General features: G+C 41.6%; 2 protein-coding genes across 4 annotated transcripts in view; one reads left to right on the top strand and one right to left on the bottom strand.

Moving 5' to 3' along the window:
• The window catches only part of AKAP17A (A-kinase anchoring protein 17A), a 126,835-nt gene that overhangs the window by 60,968 nt on the left and 46,335 nt on the right, over positions 1–19,532 (top strand). The gene's annotated exons all lie outside the window — the stretch shown is intronic.
• The window catches only part of LOC137546914 (acetylserotonin O-methyltransferase-like), a 66,446-nt gene that overhangs the window by 17,663 nt on the left and 29,251 nt on the right, over positions 1–19,532 (bottom strand). For all 3 annotated transcript variants that reach the window (XM_068269944.1, XM_068269945.1, XM_068269946.1), the window contains 3 exons: positions 11,945–12,074; positions 7,136–7,204; positions 1,452–1,570 (listed from right to left, as the gene is read on the bottom strand). In XM_068269944.1, the coding sequence (XP_068126045.1) occupies positions 1,452–1,570; positions 7,136–7,204; positions 11,945–12,074 (318 nt within the window). The remainder of the gene's footprint in view (positions 1–1,451; positions 1,571–7,135; positions 7,205–11,944; positions 12,075–19,532) is intronic.

The raw sequence follows: 19,532 nt of genomic DNA on the forward strand, positions 1-19,532 counted from the left end.
ATCGCATTTCATAGTGGAAAAGAGCCCTAATGCTTTTTGCAGGGAAATGGAGCATCAGGCTAGTAATCAGTGGGAGACTGGAGTGGTAAGCCTCTGCACTGATGCAGACACATTTCTGTATCCTCCTTTAAAGAGAACCCGAGGTGGGTTTGAAGAATGTTATCTGCATACAGAGGCTGGATCTGCCTATACAGCCCAGCCTCTGTTGCTATCCCAAACCCCCCTAAGGTCCCCCTGCACTCTGCAATCACTCATAAATCACAGCCACGCTGCTGACAAACAGCTTGTCAGAGCTGGCTGTGTTTATCTCTATAGTGTCAGTCTGCTGCTCTCCCCGCCTCCTGCAGAACTCCAGTCCCGGCCCGCATCCCTTCTCTCCCTGCTGATTGGAGGGAAGGGACGGGGGCAGGGACTGGAGCTATGCAGGAGGTGGGGGAGCAGCTGAGACTGACACTACAGATGTAAACACAGCCTCACAGCACGGCTGTGATTTATGAGGGATTGCAGAGTGCAGGGGGACCTTAGTGGGGTTTGGTAAAGCAACAGAGGCTGGGCTGTATAGGCAAACCCAGCCTCTGTATGCAGATAACATTCTTTAAACACACCTCGGGTTCTCTTTAAACATATCTGTTTGGCTCAAGTATCCTTGTCCTAGTGGAAAAAAAATGATGAAAGCATTCATAGTAGAAAAACAAGATGAGAGCAAAGGTGGATCGACTTGAGTTCTACATGAAATTATTTCTGACAACAAAACTATGCTTTAAAAAAAAAGATTTTTTAAGGAAAATAAACAATCAATGGCCCATTTGCAATTCATTTTTTCTCCTAACTTTTCTCCTAGGTGATATTTTCACACCAGGGGCTTGATTCACTAAACCGTGATAACTCAATTATCACACTTTATCAAAGATATCACACCTTATCAAAGTTAACACCCCTTATCAGAGTAGCATAGCAAGCGCTACGAACTTATGCCTGCTAATTGGCAATGGCCCTCGTCCAGCCCTGAGCCCCTGCGAGTTTGTAGCGCTCGCTATGCTACTCGGATAAGGCGTGTTAACTTTGATAAGGTGTGATATCTTTGATAAGGTGTGATATTTGAGTTATTACGGTTTAGTGAATAAAGCCCCTTGTCCATAAAATGCCCTTTAATCCCCCACCAAGCAAGAAAATACTTAAAATCATTTTGTTAGAAATTGTTTAACTTATTTTTGTAATAGTATTTCAACTACAAATTGCTGAAAAGTTATTTTAAAGAGAAGATCACAAATTATCTGAGGAGAAAAAGGTAATTAACCTCTTGAGGACCACAGGCTTAAGCCACAGGACCACAGGCTTTTTTTTGTTTTGTTTTTTTACTCCCACCTTCCCTACCTCTCTGCCCCCCAACTGTTAGTCTAGTTGTAGAATGAACAAATAAAATATAAAGCAAAACAGTACTGAAATTTTACCCCCAAGATCAAAGACTGTGCGAAATTCAGAAAGGTCAAAAGCTTGTATCACATCCTTCCCACATATATTCCATATAGAGTCCATATGATGCATGAAAGTCACCATCTCCTCGTCTGACCTAATAATGAACACAACGGGACATCAGACACTGAAACTGTTTAGCAGAAAGTGAAACATTTTCTATGTAGTTGAAAAGGACACAGATATTTATTAATGAATGTATTGCAGGAGGCAAAGCTATAGCAGCAGGGCAGTTTTTTTTTTTTTTTTTTTCCTTCAAACTCAGATGCATTTTTGATATGGGAAGTTTATCAGCTTATGGTCTAGTCGCTTGGACGCCCAAACCAGCGCTGAAAAATGCTTTCATCATTGTTTGAGCCATACATAGTTGAAACTTTATTTCACTATATTTATGTCTATGTGTGCTTCAAAAACCATAAACTCCCCCCTTCCCTTACACAACCCTCCCCATTCCAGAATTAACCATGTCTTACCATATCCTGTATCCCCTATATCTTAAATGAAAGGGAGGTGTAATAGCCCGTTGTTCTTGCAACCGAGTATGTATACACATTCAGAAACTCTTACATTCAACCAAGCATACCCTTCCTTAACCCATAACCCATCCATATTAACCTGGCCCAACCCACCTGACCACCCCACTTTTCCACTCTTACCCCCACTCGTGTTATACAGCGTAGCCCCTAACCCATCTTATTATATGTATACTTATTGCTTATCCATATAATTTTTTGTAATTGACAGCCAGGTATCCCTATAGGATCTGACCCACTGAGTACAATCTAAGTCAGGTGTGTGATCTGCTGTGTCGCCGTTGATTTCACTGCCACACAACCGATCCATTCTGCTCAACCAGTCATCGAGATGGGGGGGAGTCGAGTCTTTCCATTTTTCTACTATCATTCTTTTTGCGACTTTTGTTCCTAGTTCTTTAATAAGAGCACTTTCTTTACTATCGCCTGCTTCAGATATGCCAAAAATAGCTTCACTTGGAGAACGTTTAAAGCCCCCTTCTAGCAGGTTTTTACAAAAGCTTATTATACTATCCCAAAAGGTCTTTGATATGGGACATGCCCACCACATGTGCAATTCGGACCCGTCCTCCTGCCCACACCTCCAGCACAATTCTCTTTGTTTGGAAAATTTTTGTATACGTTCCGGGGTAATGTACCATCTAGCAATGGTCTTGTACTGGGTAAGCTGGAGATCAATATCCGGGATCATCCAATTTTTATGCCAAATCGTGAGCCATTTACTTTTAAGCGAAGGGCCGAGGTCTCTTTCCCATTTTGTACAATAGTGTGGAGTAAAATTTTGCCTTTCTCCTTGGCAAATAAGTCTATTAAGTTTGGATAAAGCTTTGTCCATTTTTTTATTAAGGAGAATATGTTTTTCAAAAATATTTGGGTCGTTCCTTAATCTGACAAACTTGAATTTTAATCTATGTATAAAACTTCTCGCTTGCATTGTACACCAAGTCTCCTTTTGCCTACGATTGTTTAATATGCCAGGTATCCCCAATGCAGGGTTTCCCCAGAGATTGATAATGCGCGTATCGGGGCTTATCGTGTTTCTGGAAAACCAGGACCTCACCAAGCCAGGCATGAAATCTGGATTCTCCCTTAAAGTGGTAAGTGGGGATGGGCCTGTGTCTTTGTGCCATTTTGAGACGAACCAAAAAAGAGTTTTTACTGTTGGTTTAATCAAAGGGTGATCCGTAGTGGAGTAAACTTTATAGATGTTTACTGGAATCCACGAGAAAATTAAATCTAAGTTACATTCGTCCTTTTCTAAGATAGACCAAGCTTTACCAGATCCAATGGGGGAAGATTCTATCTTCCAGTCCAAGACCCTTGCCAAGTGTGCACTTCTATAGTAATTTATAATGTTTGGTGCGGCTAGGCCTCCCTCCTCTTTCTGCCTAGAAATAAGTTTATAACTAATTCTACGTCTGGATTTACTCCAGATAAAATTTTGAAAAATTTTATGCCAGTTTTGGAACCATGAGTTGGGGATAGCCACTGGCAGGCTCCGCAAGAGAAAAATAAGTTTTGGTAAAACCAGCATTTTTAATATGCTGATCCTACCGATGACATTAAAACAGGGTCGATCCCATGATTGGAGTTTACCCTTGTACTCTTTAACAGTCTTAGAAAAGTTAGCCGTGAACAGGTCGTTAGGGTCTCTAGTGAGGGTAATACCAAGATATTTAATTGCTTGATCACTCCATCTAAATTTACTGTGTGTTTTAATAGCATTCACGGTGTCATGTGAACAACCCAAATTCAGGATTATAGTTTTAACCTGGTTAATCTTAAAATTAGAGTGTAACGAGAATACCTAGAGAAGTTTCTCACACCTGGCGATGGATTGGATTGGTTTGATCAAAGTTAGTAATAAATCATCGGCGTAGGCAAGTATTTTAATCTCCTCCGTCTTTGTTTTAACTCCTTTAACCATGTTGTCATTCTGAATTAGTTGTATAAATGCTTCTAAACTAAAATTGAAGAGCCATGAAGACAATGGGCAACCTTGCCTAACCCCATTCTTAATATTGAAAGTATTGGATACGGATCAGTTTATATTGACGCCTGCACTTTGATTGATATATAATTTCTTTATTCTGTTTATAAAGTTCCGGCCCAAACCCAATCTTTCCAATATAGCAAAGACAAATTCCCTTGATAGACGGTCAAATGCCTTTTCTGCATCTACTGCAACCATAACTGCTTCTATTTTTCTCTTTTTACAAGTATGGATCAGATTTGTTGCAGCGTAGATATTGTCTTGAATTTGGCTATTTTTGACAAAGCCCGATTGTTGTTTGCCCAGAACTCTATCGGCAACCCTGGTCAGTCTATTTGCCAATATTTTTGCATAGATTTTCACATCGCAATTTAATAGTGAAATTGGCCTAAAGTTTGCACAGTCTAAATTTGATTTCCCTTCTTTAGGGATTAGTGTTAGTATAGCTTGGTTAGATTCTTTTGAGAAGGTAGCAGTTCCTTCTTTGTTATTGACCAAGTTGCAGAAAAGAGGGGCCAAAATATGAGCAAAGTGCTGATAGAATTCTATGCAGTAACCGTCAGGGCCCGGGCTTTTCCCCTTCTGAAGCTTAGACACTGTTTCCAGAAATTCACTTTCAGTCACTGGTGTTTCGAGCATTTCGCGGTCACTGTTATCTAAGACAGGTAGGTTAATATTTTCTAAATATTCTCTTGTGTTTGTGGGTTTTGGTATGTCAGTGTTGTATATACCTTCAAAGAAACTAGAGAATATCTTACCTATGGTTTCGGTGTCCTGAACAATGCTTCCATCTTGATTTTTTATTTGGTGAATGAAGCAGCAGGGCAGTTTTTAGGTGAAATTGCTCCCAGGGCAAGGGTCGAAAAAAAAACCTCCCTCCCAAAGTATAAGTAGCCAGATGACACCTGCAGTGTAGGCTGCCAGATTCCCATCCTAAGCACACAGTATAGGCAGCGAGACCACCCCCCAACCAACCCAACCACACACAAGCACCAGAGACGCATACCTATTAATATGCCGCAGGGAGATTTGGGCACAGGATAAAGCCGATATACGGCTTACCTGCTTCTGGAGGTGTTAATTACTATTCCCCCTCCAGGTTGACGTGGATGGTAGGAAATGATGTAATTCGGTTTCCAGCTAATGCTGGCAGCTGAATTGCAGTGTTTTAAAAGTAATTTGAGCTTTGTCTTTTGACTGTGTCCACATTTTTCAGACTATAAGACGCTCCTGACCATAAGACGCACCTAGGTTTAGAGGACAAAACCAGGGGAAAAAATAAATACTAAAACTGGTGCATCCATGGTGAGGGGGCATCTTGTGCATCTTGTGGATTGTACCTATTGTGTCTCCCTGTGTCCTCCTGTGTCCCTCATGTGTCTGCCTCTGTCCACCTTGGGTCTTTTTCTATGCCCCTTTGTGTCCTCCTTTTATGCCCCCCTGTGTCCTCCATTTGTCCCGCTGTGTCCTCTTCTGCATGGGCACAGTACAGGGAGTCCCCGACATTGCGGCAGGTTGGAGGTTCATATTAGCAGGCATGCACCAGTTGTAATAAATATTTGTTGGTTGCTATTGGCAACAACACTACACCTTCGTTCAGCACCATATCACAGGAAGTGTGATAACTTGACACTCATCACAGCAAACAGCATAGGAGATAGAACTTCTTAGACGTCATCAAAGGTTCAAGAGTGTATTTGTAAAACAAATATACAGATGTGTTCAGTAGCAATATCTTCGTTACAGGTTAACCTCGGCAAAGCAAACGGTCTGTAGAATCTTATGCATTCCAGGCAGACATGATCTATCCCTAGTGACTAGATCAGGCGTTTTCTTTTGTTACATCTATGCTAGTTGCACTTAGGCATATATACAGCATACAGTTACGGAAAGTTACAAGAAGGAAGTCAGCAGGGAGCCCATGCTGACTATTCTTATTCTAAACTCTAAAGAGTTAAATGTGACATCATCCCGCAGGGATGATCTAGTACCCATCGCATGCAATTGGCTTATAATAGCATGTGATGGATGACCCTATCTACGCATGCTCCTAGGGGACAAGCCAAATATGGCGTTTCCTCCCTTATTACCCAGAAATGAGGGAAAATGTTCCCTGGCTATTGTTTACCTTTAGGAAATATGAAAACACTTGATGTTACAGTAAAGATGCCTAGCAGTCTGTACATCATGGACAAATAAGCACTCTGGCCTTGGGCTGGCCTTGTGTGAGAGACAAGACCATGTTCCACAGTGCTTCTAGAAATGCTCCTTAAAGGGAGACTCTCTGCAAGTCAAGTCTTTTAATTAACCTCAGTTAAAGTAACTGAGGCCTACGAATTCAAGCATACTTAAATTCTAACACAAGTCAGGAACTCCCTGTATTTGGACTATGAGACACACTTTCCCCCACTTTTGGGGGAGAAAAAGTGAGTCTTCAAGTCCAAAAAATACAGTACTCACCAAGCGCCGCCATAACCATAATTCCTATTACGGCCTATGGTGGCATGGCTGCGCCAAAATTTCCTGCTCTGTTTTAACAGAGTTTGCCAGAGACCCCCCATCCCCAGCCCCTTCACTCAGTATAGGCAGCCAGAGACCCCTAAACCCCACCTGAAGTATAGGCAGACAGAAGCAGTGCAATTCCACATGTGTCTATTTATCAAGAATTATTTGCCAAATGCTGTTGGTGTTCCGTTATACAGCTAGATATGGTGGCTTTCTGAGTTACAACATCACTTGTAAAAGTTGTCTGCACAATTAAGTTCTCAATGTGACCACAAGGCTATATATTAGTACTGGGGATGTCATTGTATGCAGCCCTGGAGCTGTTTCTGGGAAGTATGGAGTTGGTTTCACAAATTGACCTCCATTATGACTTGAACATATTTTAAAAGTTTGAATTAAAAATGTCTACTTCAAGATGTAAAAAGTTATTACTTTTTCTTCCAAAAGTATTACAGGCAATGTCATTTTCAAAAATGCTATTGTGTGTAATTTACATAACAAAATAATAATCAGACAGTCTGATAGTGGGGACAGGACACACAATATTCAAAATAGCATTTCATTTAAAAAGCAATATTGATAATGGAAATAATAGAGCATTGCTTGATGCAAATAGTGATATGCACATTACCTATAAAGAGCTTTAAATAAGTCCTTTGAAGAGACTCCAAAAGCTCTTTCATACTGACATCTTCCTTCTCTGAGACATAATAGAGAAACATTATTTAATTACATATGCACAACAAAACTTAACATTTATAGTTATTGCTTTCCTTCTGTCCATATATCTAAGATATCACAGAATTTACTAGCACAATCATGATCTCAGTGCACTAACTCTATGAGAAATTTGGGATACTAATTGGATAAAACACGATGACAACAGCATATGGTAGTTTTTTTTAATATTATTAACGACATATAAATGGTTTGGTCAATAACATTTTTTAATACAAATGCTTGGAATGTAGAACAGGATAATAAAAAAGTTCATTTCAAAATAGACTGCGAAACATATCCAACTTATTTTCTATATTAGAGTGCTAGACAAAAATATTGTATTAGCTTTATATGCGGATGTACTTGGAATGTAGAACAGGATAATATAAAAAAGTTTATTTCAAAATACACTCCGAAACAAATCCAAGTTATATTCTAAAGTAGAACACTAGACAAAAATATTGTTTCAGCTTTTTTACTGTAGGTGTTTCCCAAAATATAATAAGACGATGTACAAGAGGAATTATTGTGGGAAAAAAACATTTCTCAGCTTTTATTTACATATAAGCAAAAAGTGTCCAGTTCAAAATTATTCACGCCCAGTCACAGTCACAGTCTGTGGGAAAATCCAGAGTATTTATCTATACCATTCCAAATAGTCCAAGCTGTTCTAAAGCATCCTAATTACCCTGATTAATTGGAAACAGCTGTTTTAATCAACTCAACAGGTGAAAAACAGCAGCTCTCTGCAGTTGGTTTGTGCACAGTCATGGCTCAGACAAAGGAGCTCAGTGAGGACCTGCGGCTGCGCATTGTGGCTGCTCACAAGTCAGGTGGCTACAGTGTAAAGTATTATTAAAAATACAAGATGTTTTGCACTGTGGAAAATCTCAGAGGATGTGGTCGGAAGTCAAAAGTGACACCTGTGCTGGCCAGGAGACTAGTGAGAGAGGTGAAAAATAATCCAAGGATCACCACCAAGGCTATCCTGGTGAATCTGGGCTCTGCTGGTGGCAATGTCTCAAGGCAGACAATGCAATGGACACTGCACTCTGCTGTGTTCCATGGATGCAGACCAAGGAGGACGCCACTTCTCCAGATAAGGTACACAAAAGCTTGCTTGGCCTTGGAAAATGCTCATCTGGACAAAGAAGAAAAATTTAATTGTTTGGTCACAATGATGTTTCCTTCATTTGTAGTAAAAAACGGAGAAGCCTTCAACCCAAAGAACACCATCCCCACTTTCAAACATGGTGGTGGGAACCTACTGCCTTTGGGGATGTTTTTCAGCCAATGGACTAGGGAACCTAATCACAGTACACAGCTCCATGAAAAAAGAGCAATACATGAGGATGCTCAACAAGAACATCAGGCAGTATGCAGAAAAACTTGGCCTTGGGCACCTGTAGGCATTTTAGCATGACAATGACTCAACACACACAGCAAAAGTGGTGAAGAAATGGTTAGCAGACGACAACATTAATGTTTTGGAGTGGCCCAGCCAGAGTTCTGACTTGAATCCAATTGAGAATCTGTGGAGGTAGCTAAAGATCAGGGTGATGGCAATAATACCCTCTAACCTGAAAGATTTGGAGCTCATTGCTAAAGATGTATGGGCAAAAATAATATTGATTGCTATAATAGCCAATAAAGGCTTTTATATTGATTACTGAGAAGGGTATGAATAATTTTGGACTGGACACTTTTTGCTCAAATGTAAATAAAAGCTGATAAATTTTATTTTCACAATAATGCCTTTTGTACAGTCTTATTGTCTTTTGGGAGACACCTATGTCATTTCCCATCAAAAAATTACTTGCTGGTTGAATAACAGTAACTTTAAGTCAAAATTTGCCAGGGGTATGAATAATTATGGGCAGCACTGTACATATACACAAATTTTTGACACAGCTGAAATTAAATGGTGGGACGGAAACAAGAAAGGTGTGGTTCATCAAGTAGAACACATTTCTCCATTCCTCAGTTCAGCACCTCTAGCCAGAGGCAACTGTTTCTTCATGAACTGTTAAGTGTAAAATGTAAAGCCTGAAAGATTGCTTTGTAAGGCTGAATGAAATTCAGGTAATTGAAGATACTTTCCTCATTAGCAAAGCTCATTTTGGGTAGAAGTATGCTGTATGGGCGGTAAGGACTGATTATAAAGCATCACCACTACGAGCAGTATATGTCCTAGTAGCTGTGGATCTATTTACTTTAGTTTGCTTTTCCTCAAATTGTGACTGTTCTACCTACATCCAATATTATGTTCTGTTCTTTTGTTTACTATGTTAAATCATTATTTAGTACAGATGATATACTGTACATTCCGTGAGTAATGTTATGGCCAAAGTATAGAACTTTCTCTTAGAGGGTCAGTACCTACCTCTGAATGTGGAAGGATATTATACAGCGTTGTATACTTTTGGTATATTCCAACCAAAAGAGGGAAAATAGGAAAGGCAACAGTCTATACCCCTTTTACATATGCTGCTATGTTGTAAAGACTTGTAATCAATATCATATTGCAAAATACATGGTATATCCTGAAGTCATCTTCCATGTTATCTTGCCTTTTTGTTCATTAAAATTATTATGTGAAAAAAAGTAAAGTCTGAGACTTTCCTATGTATACCATGCTTGTAGAGCTAAGCTGAGTAAAGGTACGTACACAAGTCTGATATTTGCACGTGTATACGTTCGATCGTTAGACTGATAGCAGCAGTTTTGACTGATCCACTTGGCGGATTCGTTGGACTAACTATCATTCAAACGACAGCTAGGTTTGTACAGGTGTACAAATGACTTGTTGTTTGAAAGTCTATTACTTTGACACTAACAGACATTCAAACAACAAGTTGTTTGATCAATCTTTTGATCTGGTCCATTGTTCTATCCAGTCCAGTGACCAGTCAAACAACATTTAAATTAGCTGTAATTAGCACTTAAAACGTTTTGTCGTCTGTGTGTACAAGGAATCTGAACAACTTTTTGTTTGAATGACAAGTCGTTCAAACGTCCAGTTTGAACGACAATAGGGCATAAAATCAGATGTGTGTATGCACCTTAAAGAGGAACTCCAGTGAAAATAATGTAATAAAAAAGTGTTTCATTTTTACAATATTTATGTACAAATGATGTAGTCAGTGTTTGCCCATTGTAAAATCTTTTAAATCCCTGATTTACATTCTGACATTTATCACATGGTGACATTTTTACTGCTGGCAGGTGATGTTGCTGCTGCTTGCTGTTTTGACAGTTGGAAACAGCTGTAAACAGCTATTTCCCACAATGCAACAAGGTTCACAGACAGGAAACTGATAGGAGTACCATGGTCCTCAGAGTTTATTGTGGGAGGGGTTTCACCACAATATCAGCCATACAGAGCCCCCTGATGATCTGTTTGTGAAAAGGAATAGATTTCTCATATAAAAGGAGGTATCAGCTTCTGATTGGGATGAAGTTCAATTCTTGGTTACGGTTTCTCTTTGAGATATCTGAAAGTTTTCACACTTCCTTCACCTTCTGGAGAAACACTTTCAGGGGTGGTTAGAAAGACTTACATTTCAACACTTTCAGAAAGGGTTCTGTACTTAACTCCAGGGTCTACCACTGTTTACTGTTAGTCATCAGAACACTAAAAACACTAATCAATTTTATTTTAAATCATCAGGCATGTGGAGCTTCCCATATGGTGTCCCAGGAATAAAAGCCTTTGCTTAAAGGGTGACTCAGGTCTATATGCTTTTGAGTATTTTAAATCATCTGTTACAGTAGGTGTCGGAAATAAATGAGTTTTAATATTACAATTCAAAATTGAAGTTACAGACTAACAGTGAACATACAACCTGCGTATGGACTGAGTGTACATGCACAGCCCTAAGACCATCCTGCCTGCAAATTTCACCTTTCACCGGCGAACCGGAAGTACTACCCTCAGTTCCCATAGCAACAAGGACACTTGATCATTTCCCTGCCCAGCCCTTATGGCTATATATTCTTATGTGTGCACAGCAGTGACTCACTTGACAAAGGTGTGGATGCGCCGAAACGCGTTGTAAGGTCACTGCACACGGTCACCAGAGGGAAGGCTCCTAATGTCCACTACCACCAGGGACACACACCACTGCTGGCCACAGAGGAGGAGCAGGTTGCCACCCATGGTTGTTTGTTTGGGTTTTAACCCAAGATATGCTTGTGTTCTACCACTTTCTAGTAAGTGTATTTAAAACCTTGCGTGTTTTATGATTACAATTTTAATGCACTACGGAGCGCTCCTCCTTTTTTCTTTTTTCTGCCTGGATAGACAAATGTCTTTTTTTTCAACCTAGATAATTTTTATTCAACCTAGATAATTATATAACTTTGTAAGTTCAGATAAGACAATGGAGTTAATTTCTTCATTACCAGGTGAATATAACAAATTACTATCTAAACACAGACAAGACGCAAAACATTTATATTGCGCTTTTCTTCTGGCGGACTCCAAGCACTTCATTGCTGCAGCCACTTAGGGCGTGCTCCACTGAAAACCAGGATCATTAGAGAATTTTATTTAAAGACTCCTTTCTGTTTTACGTACTGGCTTGAGCCAGGTTTCGAACACTCAGCATCAAAGGCCAGATGGTGATTTTGCACTCTGGATACCAGTATGCTGTCCAGCTGACCCTCCTAGGGCTAATCAAGAAAAAAAGACACCACACCAACATGAATAAAAAGTTACCTTACAGCTTGAGGTAGGAAGTTCCAGCACATATACATGGTCTGGGAATAGTACATCATCATGTGAAATAAGGTCTTCGGACTTGATTTAACCAAGTATATGGAAGAAATTTCTGTGTTGGAATAAAATGCTTAAAAAAGACAAAATACATAAAATTACATAATGCTATTTAGGTGCATGCAAAATATTTGTTTGTTAAAATCTCAGCTCCTTGTACAAATATTCTATCAGTGCTTTAAATGCACTCAGTGGCAGAATAGGGTTTAATCAGCAATTGATTTTCTGGTTTTAAATAATTTTTAAACAAATTAATGAAGTGCTCTCCTACCAACCATTGCAACATATGCTTCTCACAGCTAGAGAATATGGTCTTATCAGGAGGTTAGATGTTCCCTGAACAGCATAATGATGCCACTACCATCAGATGCCTCTGCCACAGAGACTAAAGTTAATTCTTGCTGGTGAACTGCATCACGTCACATGATCACATTTGTACAACAGTGTTTTTTGTTGCAGAATTTGAGCCACAAAAGAAAGCTTTTAGCTTACTAAATTATTGGGTAGTATGTCTAGATCTGTGCATGGAGCTAGGGGAGTATAGGTTTCATTTTGCAAGCAAATCAGCAAAAATATACCAATCATAGCTGGTGTTTTTGGATTAACCGTAGAAATCAGTGTGTAAAGAAAATATGTCTAGTGGGTTTGTGTAATACTGATAACAGTGTTAAAGAGCAGTTGTTTCAACCTATGTGTACATACTTGTACCCCTGACCCCTGTGTCTCTGCGTCCTCTCCTGTCCCTGTGTCCGTGCCTTTGCGCTACTGTGCATGTGTGGCACGCAGGTGGCCATTGGGAAGGGAGGAGGACGGGGCCAGGGGCGGGCGTATGCGCGTGTGGTGGATGGGCGTGTGTGGGTGTTATTGTAACGGGATTAGGCCTACTAGTGAGTTCATAATGATTTAGTATATTCGGAAAGCAAGCATTAAAGCCAACAAGAGACAAAAAGATAAATGTGGCAAAAACAAAGTGGGGAGTGCCCCTCAGTGCGTTGCAGCAACAGTTGGGAACATGTTAATTCATTCAGAGGAGAAAGCAGTGCCCCTGTCTGTAAAAAGGATCATACTTTCTGTGGAATCCCCTTCCAAAACTCATTAGTCACTCTTCAATCTTTGAAATCTTTAAGTGCCCCCTCACAACTCACTTTTTCCCGACAACAAGCATACACTCTAACTTAGGCCATTCCCATTCAACCTCTGGCCAAGTTGTACTCCTTACTAAATATAACCTAAAAACACACTAGGTATACGGTACATATTCTATATTACCCCACCTCTTGTCTCCTCCCTATTCCTTTAGATTGAAAGCAAGAAGTTTTGAATCAGGATGATTCAATTTATTGACTAATTTAGAAAAAAGCAGTAAGTTTTGGCTATGAAGCCTTCGTCAGATTGATTCCTGTATACTGACAAAATTTAGAACACAGCTTATATACACTGGACATTAAAAAAAGGAGATACATTGTTCTGCAATAAAAGTCATTGGATGCCTTAATTACATCAAGAAGGTTTCACAGGCATGCCAGCTAATTTATGACCAAAAGATAAGACCACTTGTTTGATTGAACATCAGATTTCTCAGACTTAAGGCTTGTACACACATCTGACGGAAGGCAACGACGGGTCCGTCGGCGGGCGGATCGCTCAGAAACAGCCTTATCAGTCCGCCGACAGACTGTACACACGCTGTACTGTCTGCTGAAAACCCGCCCAGCGGAGGTGCCGACTGACCCGTCGTTGCCTTCCGTCAGACGTGTGTACGAGCCTTTAGTGTGAAGAGGAAACATCGTAACTCATTCAAACACAACTTGGTCAGGCTACATACAATGTTTGTTGTAGGCTAAAGTAAATTGTAGATTTTAAAGCCCTTATTACCAGCACAAGGATTAAAAAGAATTATGGCACAAGAAATAAAAAATAAAATAATATATAAAACAAAAAATAAAAGGATAGTGGGATTTAAAGTGGACCTGAACTTTTGCAAAGGACAGAAGGAAAATATAGAGAAATGCATACATATAAACATGCTAGAATGCATGCTTTGTCTCCTATTTTTAGCTCAACACATCTCATGATTCTCAAATAGTGATAGTGATAAAAGAATATAGTCATTTTTTGTTTCACCATAATTTTCACAAAAATGTCACATTTTATGTAACGACTAGTTTAAAGGCCCACCCCTTAAAAAAACAAGAGCTAGGCCTCAGCCTTGGAAATGTAAGTGTGTACATGTGTTCCCGATACGGTTGGCCTCCCTTCCAGCAATTCACCAGGGTATATTGTTTTCCCCATAGCCTTTTGCTTTAGCAGGAACTTCAAATGAATTTCCTGCATCTTGGTGCCACTGGTATCTCCTTCCCTACCTTTTCCAGAGAGCAGAATATGCTGTTTGGCTGGAAGCCCTTGTTAAGGAAGACACATATGTTGGGAAGCCCAAGATAAACTTAGAAAATATCCAAGCAAAAATTAAAGAAAAAAAAATGAAAATAAAGAAGCAAAAAACAGACAGGTAGTATTAGATAAAATTATTTTTGCATATATCAATACAATTCATGTTGCAGAGCTAAAGTTTTGCTAAACACCAACCAATGTCTACATTTTTTAATCTGTGGCCCTATTGAGTCTCTAAATAGTACACTGCATTCCAAATTATTATGCATATTGTATTTAAGTGTCATAAAAAATATTTTGGTTTTCAGTTAAACTCATGGATGGAATTGTGTCTCAGGGCTCTTTTAATCACTGAAATCAATATTGGACACCTCTGATAACTACTGGTGTTTTCCAGGTGAGCCTGATTAAAGGAAAAACTACTAAAAATGGTGTTCCACATTATTAAAGGATAGCAGAGCTGAAACTCTTAGGAGAAATGGATGGAGCCAGCATGTATGGTGAGCTGTCCTGATGGCCACCGCTCCCCCCGTTCTCCTGCGTCCACCTCCTTTCTTATCTATAGCTCCCTGGCAGCCTCTTTCAGGTCACCGGAGTCGGGCTTCACTGCACAGGCGCTAGCCCAGCTTGCCCGCATCCCTCAACGTACAACTGCGCCAGGACAGCTCTGAGCATGCGCATGACTTCATGATTATTCTTGTTTACTGATAAGTGACGTGCAACTCTTGATGGTCCAGATGGATTGAGTGGTGGATGGTTGGTTAACAGCCACCACATCCCAACAAGCCTGCAAAGTCAGCAAGAAGGTGGCAGAGTAATGTTTTTGGCTGGAATCAAGAGAAGAGAGCTCTTCGGCCCCTTTAGCGTCCCTGAAGGTGTCAAAATTACCTCTGAAAAGTATGTGGCGTTTCTAACTGACCATTTTTTTCCATGGTACAAAAAGAAGAACTGTATTGACAATGTACAATCTCATGCCAATAGTATCATAGGCTGCTATTGGCACAAAAGGAGAGAAACTCATGGTGTGGCCCCCATCCTCCCCTGACCTCAATCCTACTGAGACCCTTTGGTAACCTCAAGCAAAATATCTTTTTTTTTTTTTTTTGCAAACACTCAGCAGCTGTAATAGCCCAGACCCAACCATAAAACTTGGCTTCATCAGGACCTTCCCAATGTTGGGAGTGATTTGCATCATGGTTTGCGTTTATACGTTTCTATATCTTTATTAAACCATCTCTATGCCTAATCTCTATAAAAATGAAAACTCTTTGAATAGGACTAACAGCCATTCATTCTACTTCCAACAGGCACCTTCTCACACACTTCACCATCCAATTGTTAAAACAAACTATCTTCCCCCCTTTCTCATACTACATCCACCACCCTCCCCTACCACATTCATTCATCCACTCCCTCGTCTAATATTCTTCACTCATTCCCTCAACTCCCACACCCCCACACAGCCATCTCTACTGTTATATAACATATCCATCTCCACACCCCCATCTAACATATTCAGCATTCATTCACTCCGCTCCCACACACATCTACCACAGTCATCACCAATCATCAATTTTCAATTTCCTGTCTTGTGTACCTCCCCCCACATCTACTAAAGGTAGACACAGTATCTGTAACGATCGGTGTCAGCACACAGAGAGAATCTGATTATTGGTGATCTGCAGTATCACCAAGAATACAGATATATACCTGATTATTGATGATCTGCAGAATCACCGATAATCCAAGTATAACTAACCTCTGGACACCTATATAGTGTGAGTGTTTGGTGCAACAGTAATGACTTTGAGTTGGACCACCCAAGGAACAGGTGGTCTTTGGCAGTATGGGCGATACCGCCCTCTGAGAAGTGCAAAAACCTTCCAACAGCCTGGGACCTTTCAAAGAGGTGGAGCCCACCGGCGTACCTACCGGGGATGCGACCCCCTCAGCCGCAGGGGGGCCCGGGGCTGCTCTGGGGCCCGCTCACTGTGCGTGGGGGGAGCGCTGCTCTGGACCCCCCAGCAAGGTGCTCAACTGGCCGCAGCGTCTAATAGACGCTGCGCCAGTTCATTCCCTGCAGCCCCGCTCCAGCAGCCGGCATAGTCTCCGGCAGGCAGAGCAGGGCTACGACAAGATGGCCGCCGAAGAAGCCCTACACTGGAGACTATTTGTGTCTCTAGCACAGGGCTTCGGCAGCCATCTTGCCGTAGCCCTGCACTCTGCCTGTCAGCGAGGGAGATGTGCTGCAGGAGGACTCGGGGAGCTGCGAGCCAGATGCCGGGAGAGGAGAAGACTTCTGTCAGGTAAGTGAATTGTTTTTTTTTCACAGGTGCATTTTTTTTCTAGTGTCTGCTGCCTACATTGTGATTTTCAGGTGTCTGCTGCCCACCTTGTGATTTTCAGGTGTCTGCTGCCCACATTACGATTTTCAGGTGTCTGCTGCCCACATTGTGATTTTCAGGTGTCTGCTGCCCACATTATGATTTTCTGGTCACTGCTGCCCACATTACGATTTTCTGGTGACTGCTGCCCACATTGCGATTTTCTGGTGCCTGCTGCCCACATTACGATTTTCTGGTGTCTGCTGCCCACATTACGATTTTCAGGTGTCTGCTGCCCATATTATGATTTTCTGGTGTCTGCTGCCCACATTACGATTTTCAGGTGCCTGCTGCCCACATTACGATTTTCAGGTGTCTGCTGCCCACATTACGATTTTCTGGTGTCTGCTGCCCACATTGCGATTTTCAGGTGTCTGCTGCCCACATTACGATTTTCTGGTCACTGCTGCCCACATTGCGATTTTCTGGTCACTGCTGCCCACATTGCAATTTTCAGGTGTCTGCTGCCCACATTACGATTTTTTAGGTGTCTGCTGCCCACATTACGATTTTCAGGTGTCTGCTGCCCACATTACGATTTTCAGGTGTCTGCTGCCCACATTGCGATTTTCAGGTGTCTGCTGCCTACATTACGATTTTCAGGTGTCTGCTGCCCACATTGCGATTTTCAGGTGTCTGCTGCCCACATTGCGATTTTCTGGTGTCTGCTGCCCACATAAGGATTTTCTGGTGACTGCTGCCCACATAAGGATTTTCTGGTGACTGCTGCCCACATTAGGATTTTCTGGTGTGTGCTGCCCACATTATCATATTCTGGTGACTGACTGCTGCCCGCATTAGGATTTTCTGGTGACTGCTGCCCACATTACGATATTCTGGTGACTGCTGCCCACATTAGGATTTTCTGGTGACTGATGCCCCCACATTGCGATTTTCTGGTGACTGCTGCCCACATGGCGATTTTCTGGTGACTGCTGCCCACATTGCGATTTTCTGGTGAACTCTGCCCACATTACGATTTTCTGGCCCACATTACGATTTTCTGGTGAACACTGCCCACGTTACGATTGTCTGGTGAATGCTGTCCACATTACGATTTTCTGGTGAACGCTGCCCACATTACGATTTTCTGGCCCACATTACGATTTTCTGGTGAACACTGCCCACATTACGATTGTCTGGTGAATGCTGTCCACGTTACAATTTTCTGGTGACTGCTGCTCACGTTACGATTTTCTGGTGACTGGTGCCCACATTACGATTTTCTGGTAAACTCTGCCCACATTACGATTTTCTGGTGAACTCTGCCCACATTATGATTTTCAGACTAACCAGCAAGCTCATGGTGACCCAGAACTCATTGGGGTGTGTAAGGGACTACAATGGTCCTAAAAGCCCCCTTACTAAGATGTTAAGAAAAACAAAAGTTTGCTTTCCTAAAACAGAAAGAATTTGCGATAATTCAGGTTGGAGTGAGCTCGAGATGTCTCCCAGGCACCACTGCTGAATATATGCAAATTAACCATTTTCTAAAGGCCCACATTACGATTTTCTGGTGAACTCTGCCCACATTACGATTTTGTGGCCCACATTACGATTGTCTGGTAAAATGCTGCCCACTTTACAATTAATTTACAGTGAAACGCTGCCCTATTACGATTATTTGGCACCTATGGGGGGGGCCCCATCCAAATATTCGCAGGGGGGCCCAGTGATTTCTAGTTACGCCCCTGGTGGAGCCCCAGGCTGAAAGTAGGAAGGACCTGTGAGTGAGTGACACCTGATAGGTGGATGTCACTAGCAGGTCTGGAGACTATCTCTAATGGAGAGAGATAGCTCTCAGGGTCGGGCAAGCCGGGTCGGCAACACACGGACAGATAAGGTACAGAGACAGAAGGCTGATTCGGTATCCAAAGGAAGGCAGGGTTGGCAACAGATAATCAGATATGCGTAGGTACCGAATCAGAAAGCAGAGGGATAGTCAGAAATGCAATAGGTCATAACAGATATCAAAACAATGCCTAGTCTTGGGTGTGAGGTCCGTGGTCTCGACACCCTGGAACTAGTCTGAAGTATAACACAATGATAACACAGAGTCCCTAATCTTGGGTGTGATGTCCGTGGTCTCAACACCCTGGAACTAGTCTGAAGTATAACAGAATGATAACACAGAGTCCCTAATCTTGGGTGTGAGGTCCGTGGTCTCGACACCCTGGAACTAGTCTGAAGTATAACAGAATGATAACACAGAGTCCCTAATCTTGGGTGTGAGGTCCGTGGTCTTGACACCCTGGAACTAGTCTGAAGTATAACAGAATGATAACAGAAGTAATCTAGCTCAGTGTGAATTCCCATGTCCTCCTGGTTTCAACACACTGTAGGATCTGACTAAGGTCTGAGTGCTTACACGTAAGTGTTCGCAACGGCAGACAACCTGAGACTGACCAGCAGTAACTATATATAGAGCGGCGCTCTCCGGTGCCACCCATCAACGATCAACCAATAGTCACTTGCTCTGAGGTCAGCTGACCAACCTGGTCAGCTGATCCCTCCTTGGTTGTCATAAAGGTTCTGCCTCTCAGCGCGCGCGTATTCCTCAATCTGTGTGAACTAACAGACCCAGCCACACCAGACGCACGTTGCTGCGTGCAAACCGCCGCGCTGGACGCGGAATCAGCCACCTTGCTGTCAGTACATGTGGCGACTTTTCCGTGTTCTATCACAGTATCCCTTTGTTTATTAAGGCTATCAAGCCTTGCCCAATTTAAGTAGTTTCCTCAAGATTTTTGACAAGG

The sequence above is a fragment of the Hyperolius riggenbachi genome, chromosome 2 (assembly GCF_040937935.1).
Source record: "Hyperolius riggenbachi isolate aHypRig1 chromosome 2, aHypRig1.pri, whole genome shotgun sequence".
Taxonomy (NCBI): Eukaryota; Metazoa; Chordata; class Amphibia; order Anura; family Hyperoliidae; genus Hyperolius; species Hyperolius riggenbachi.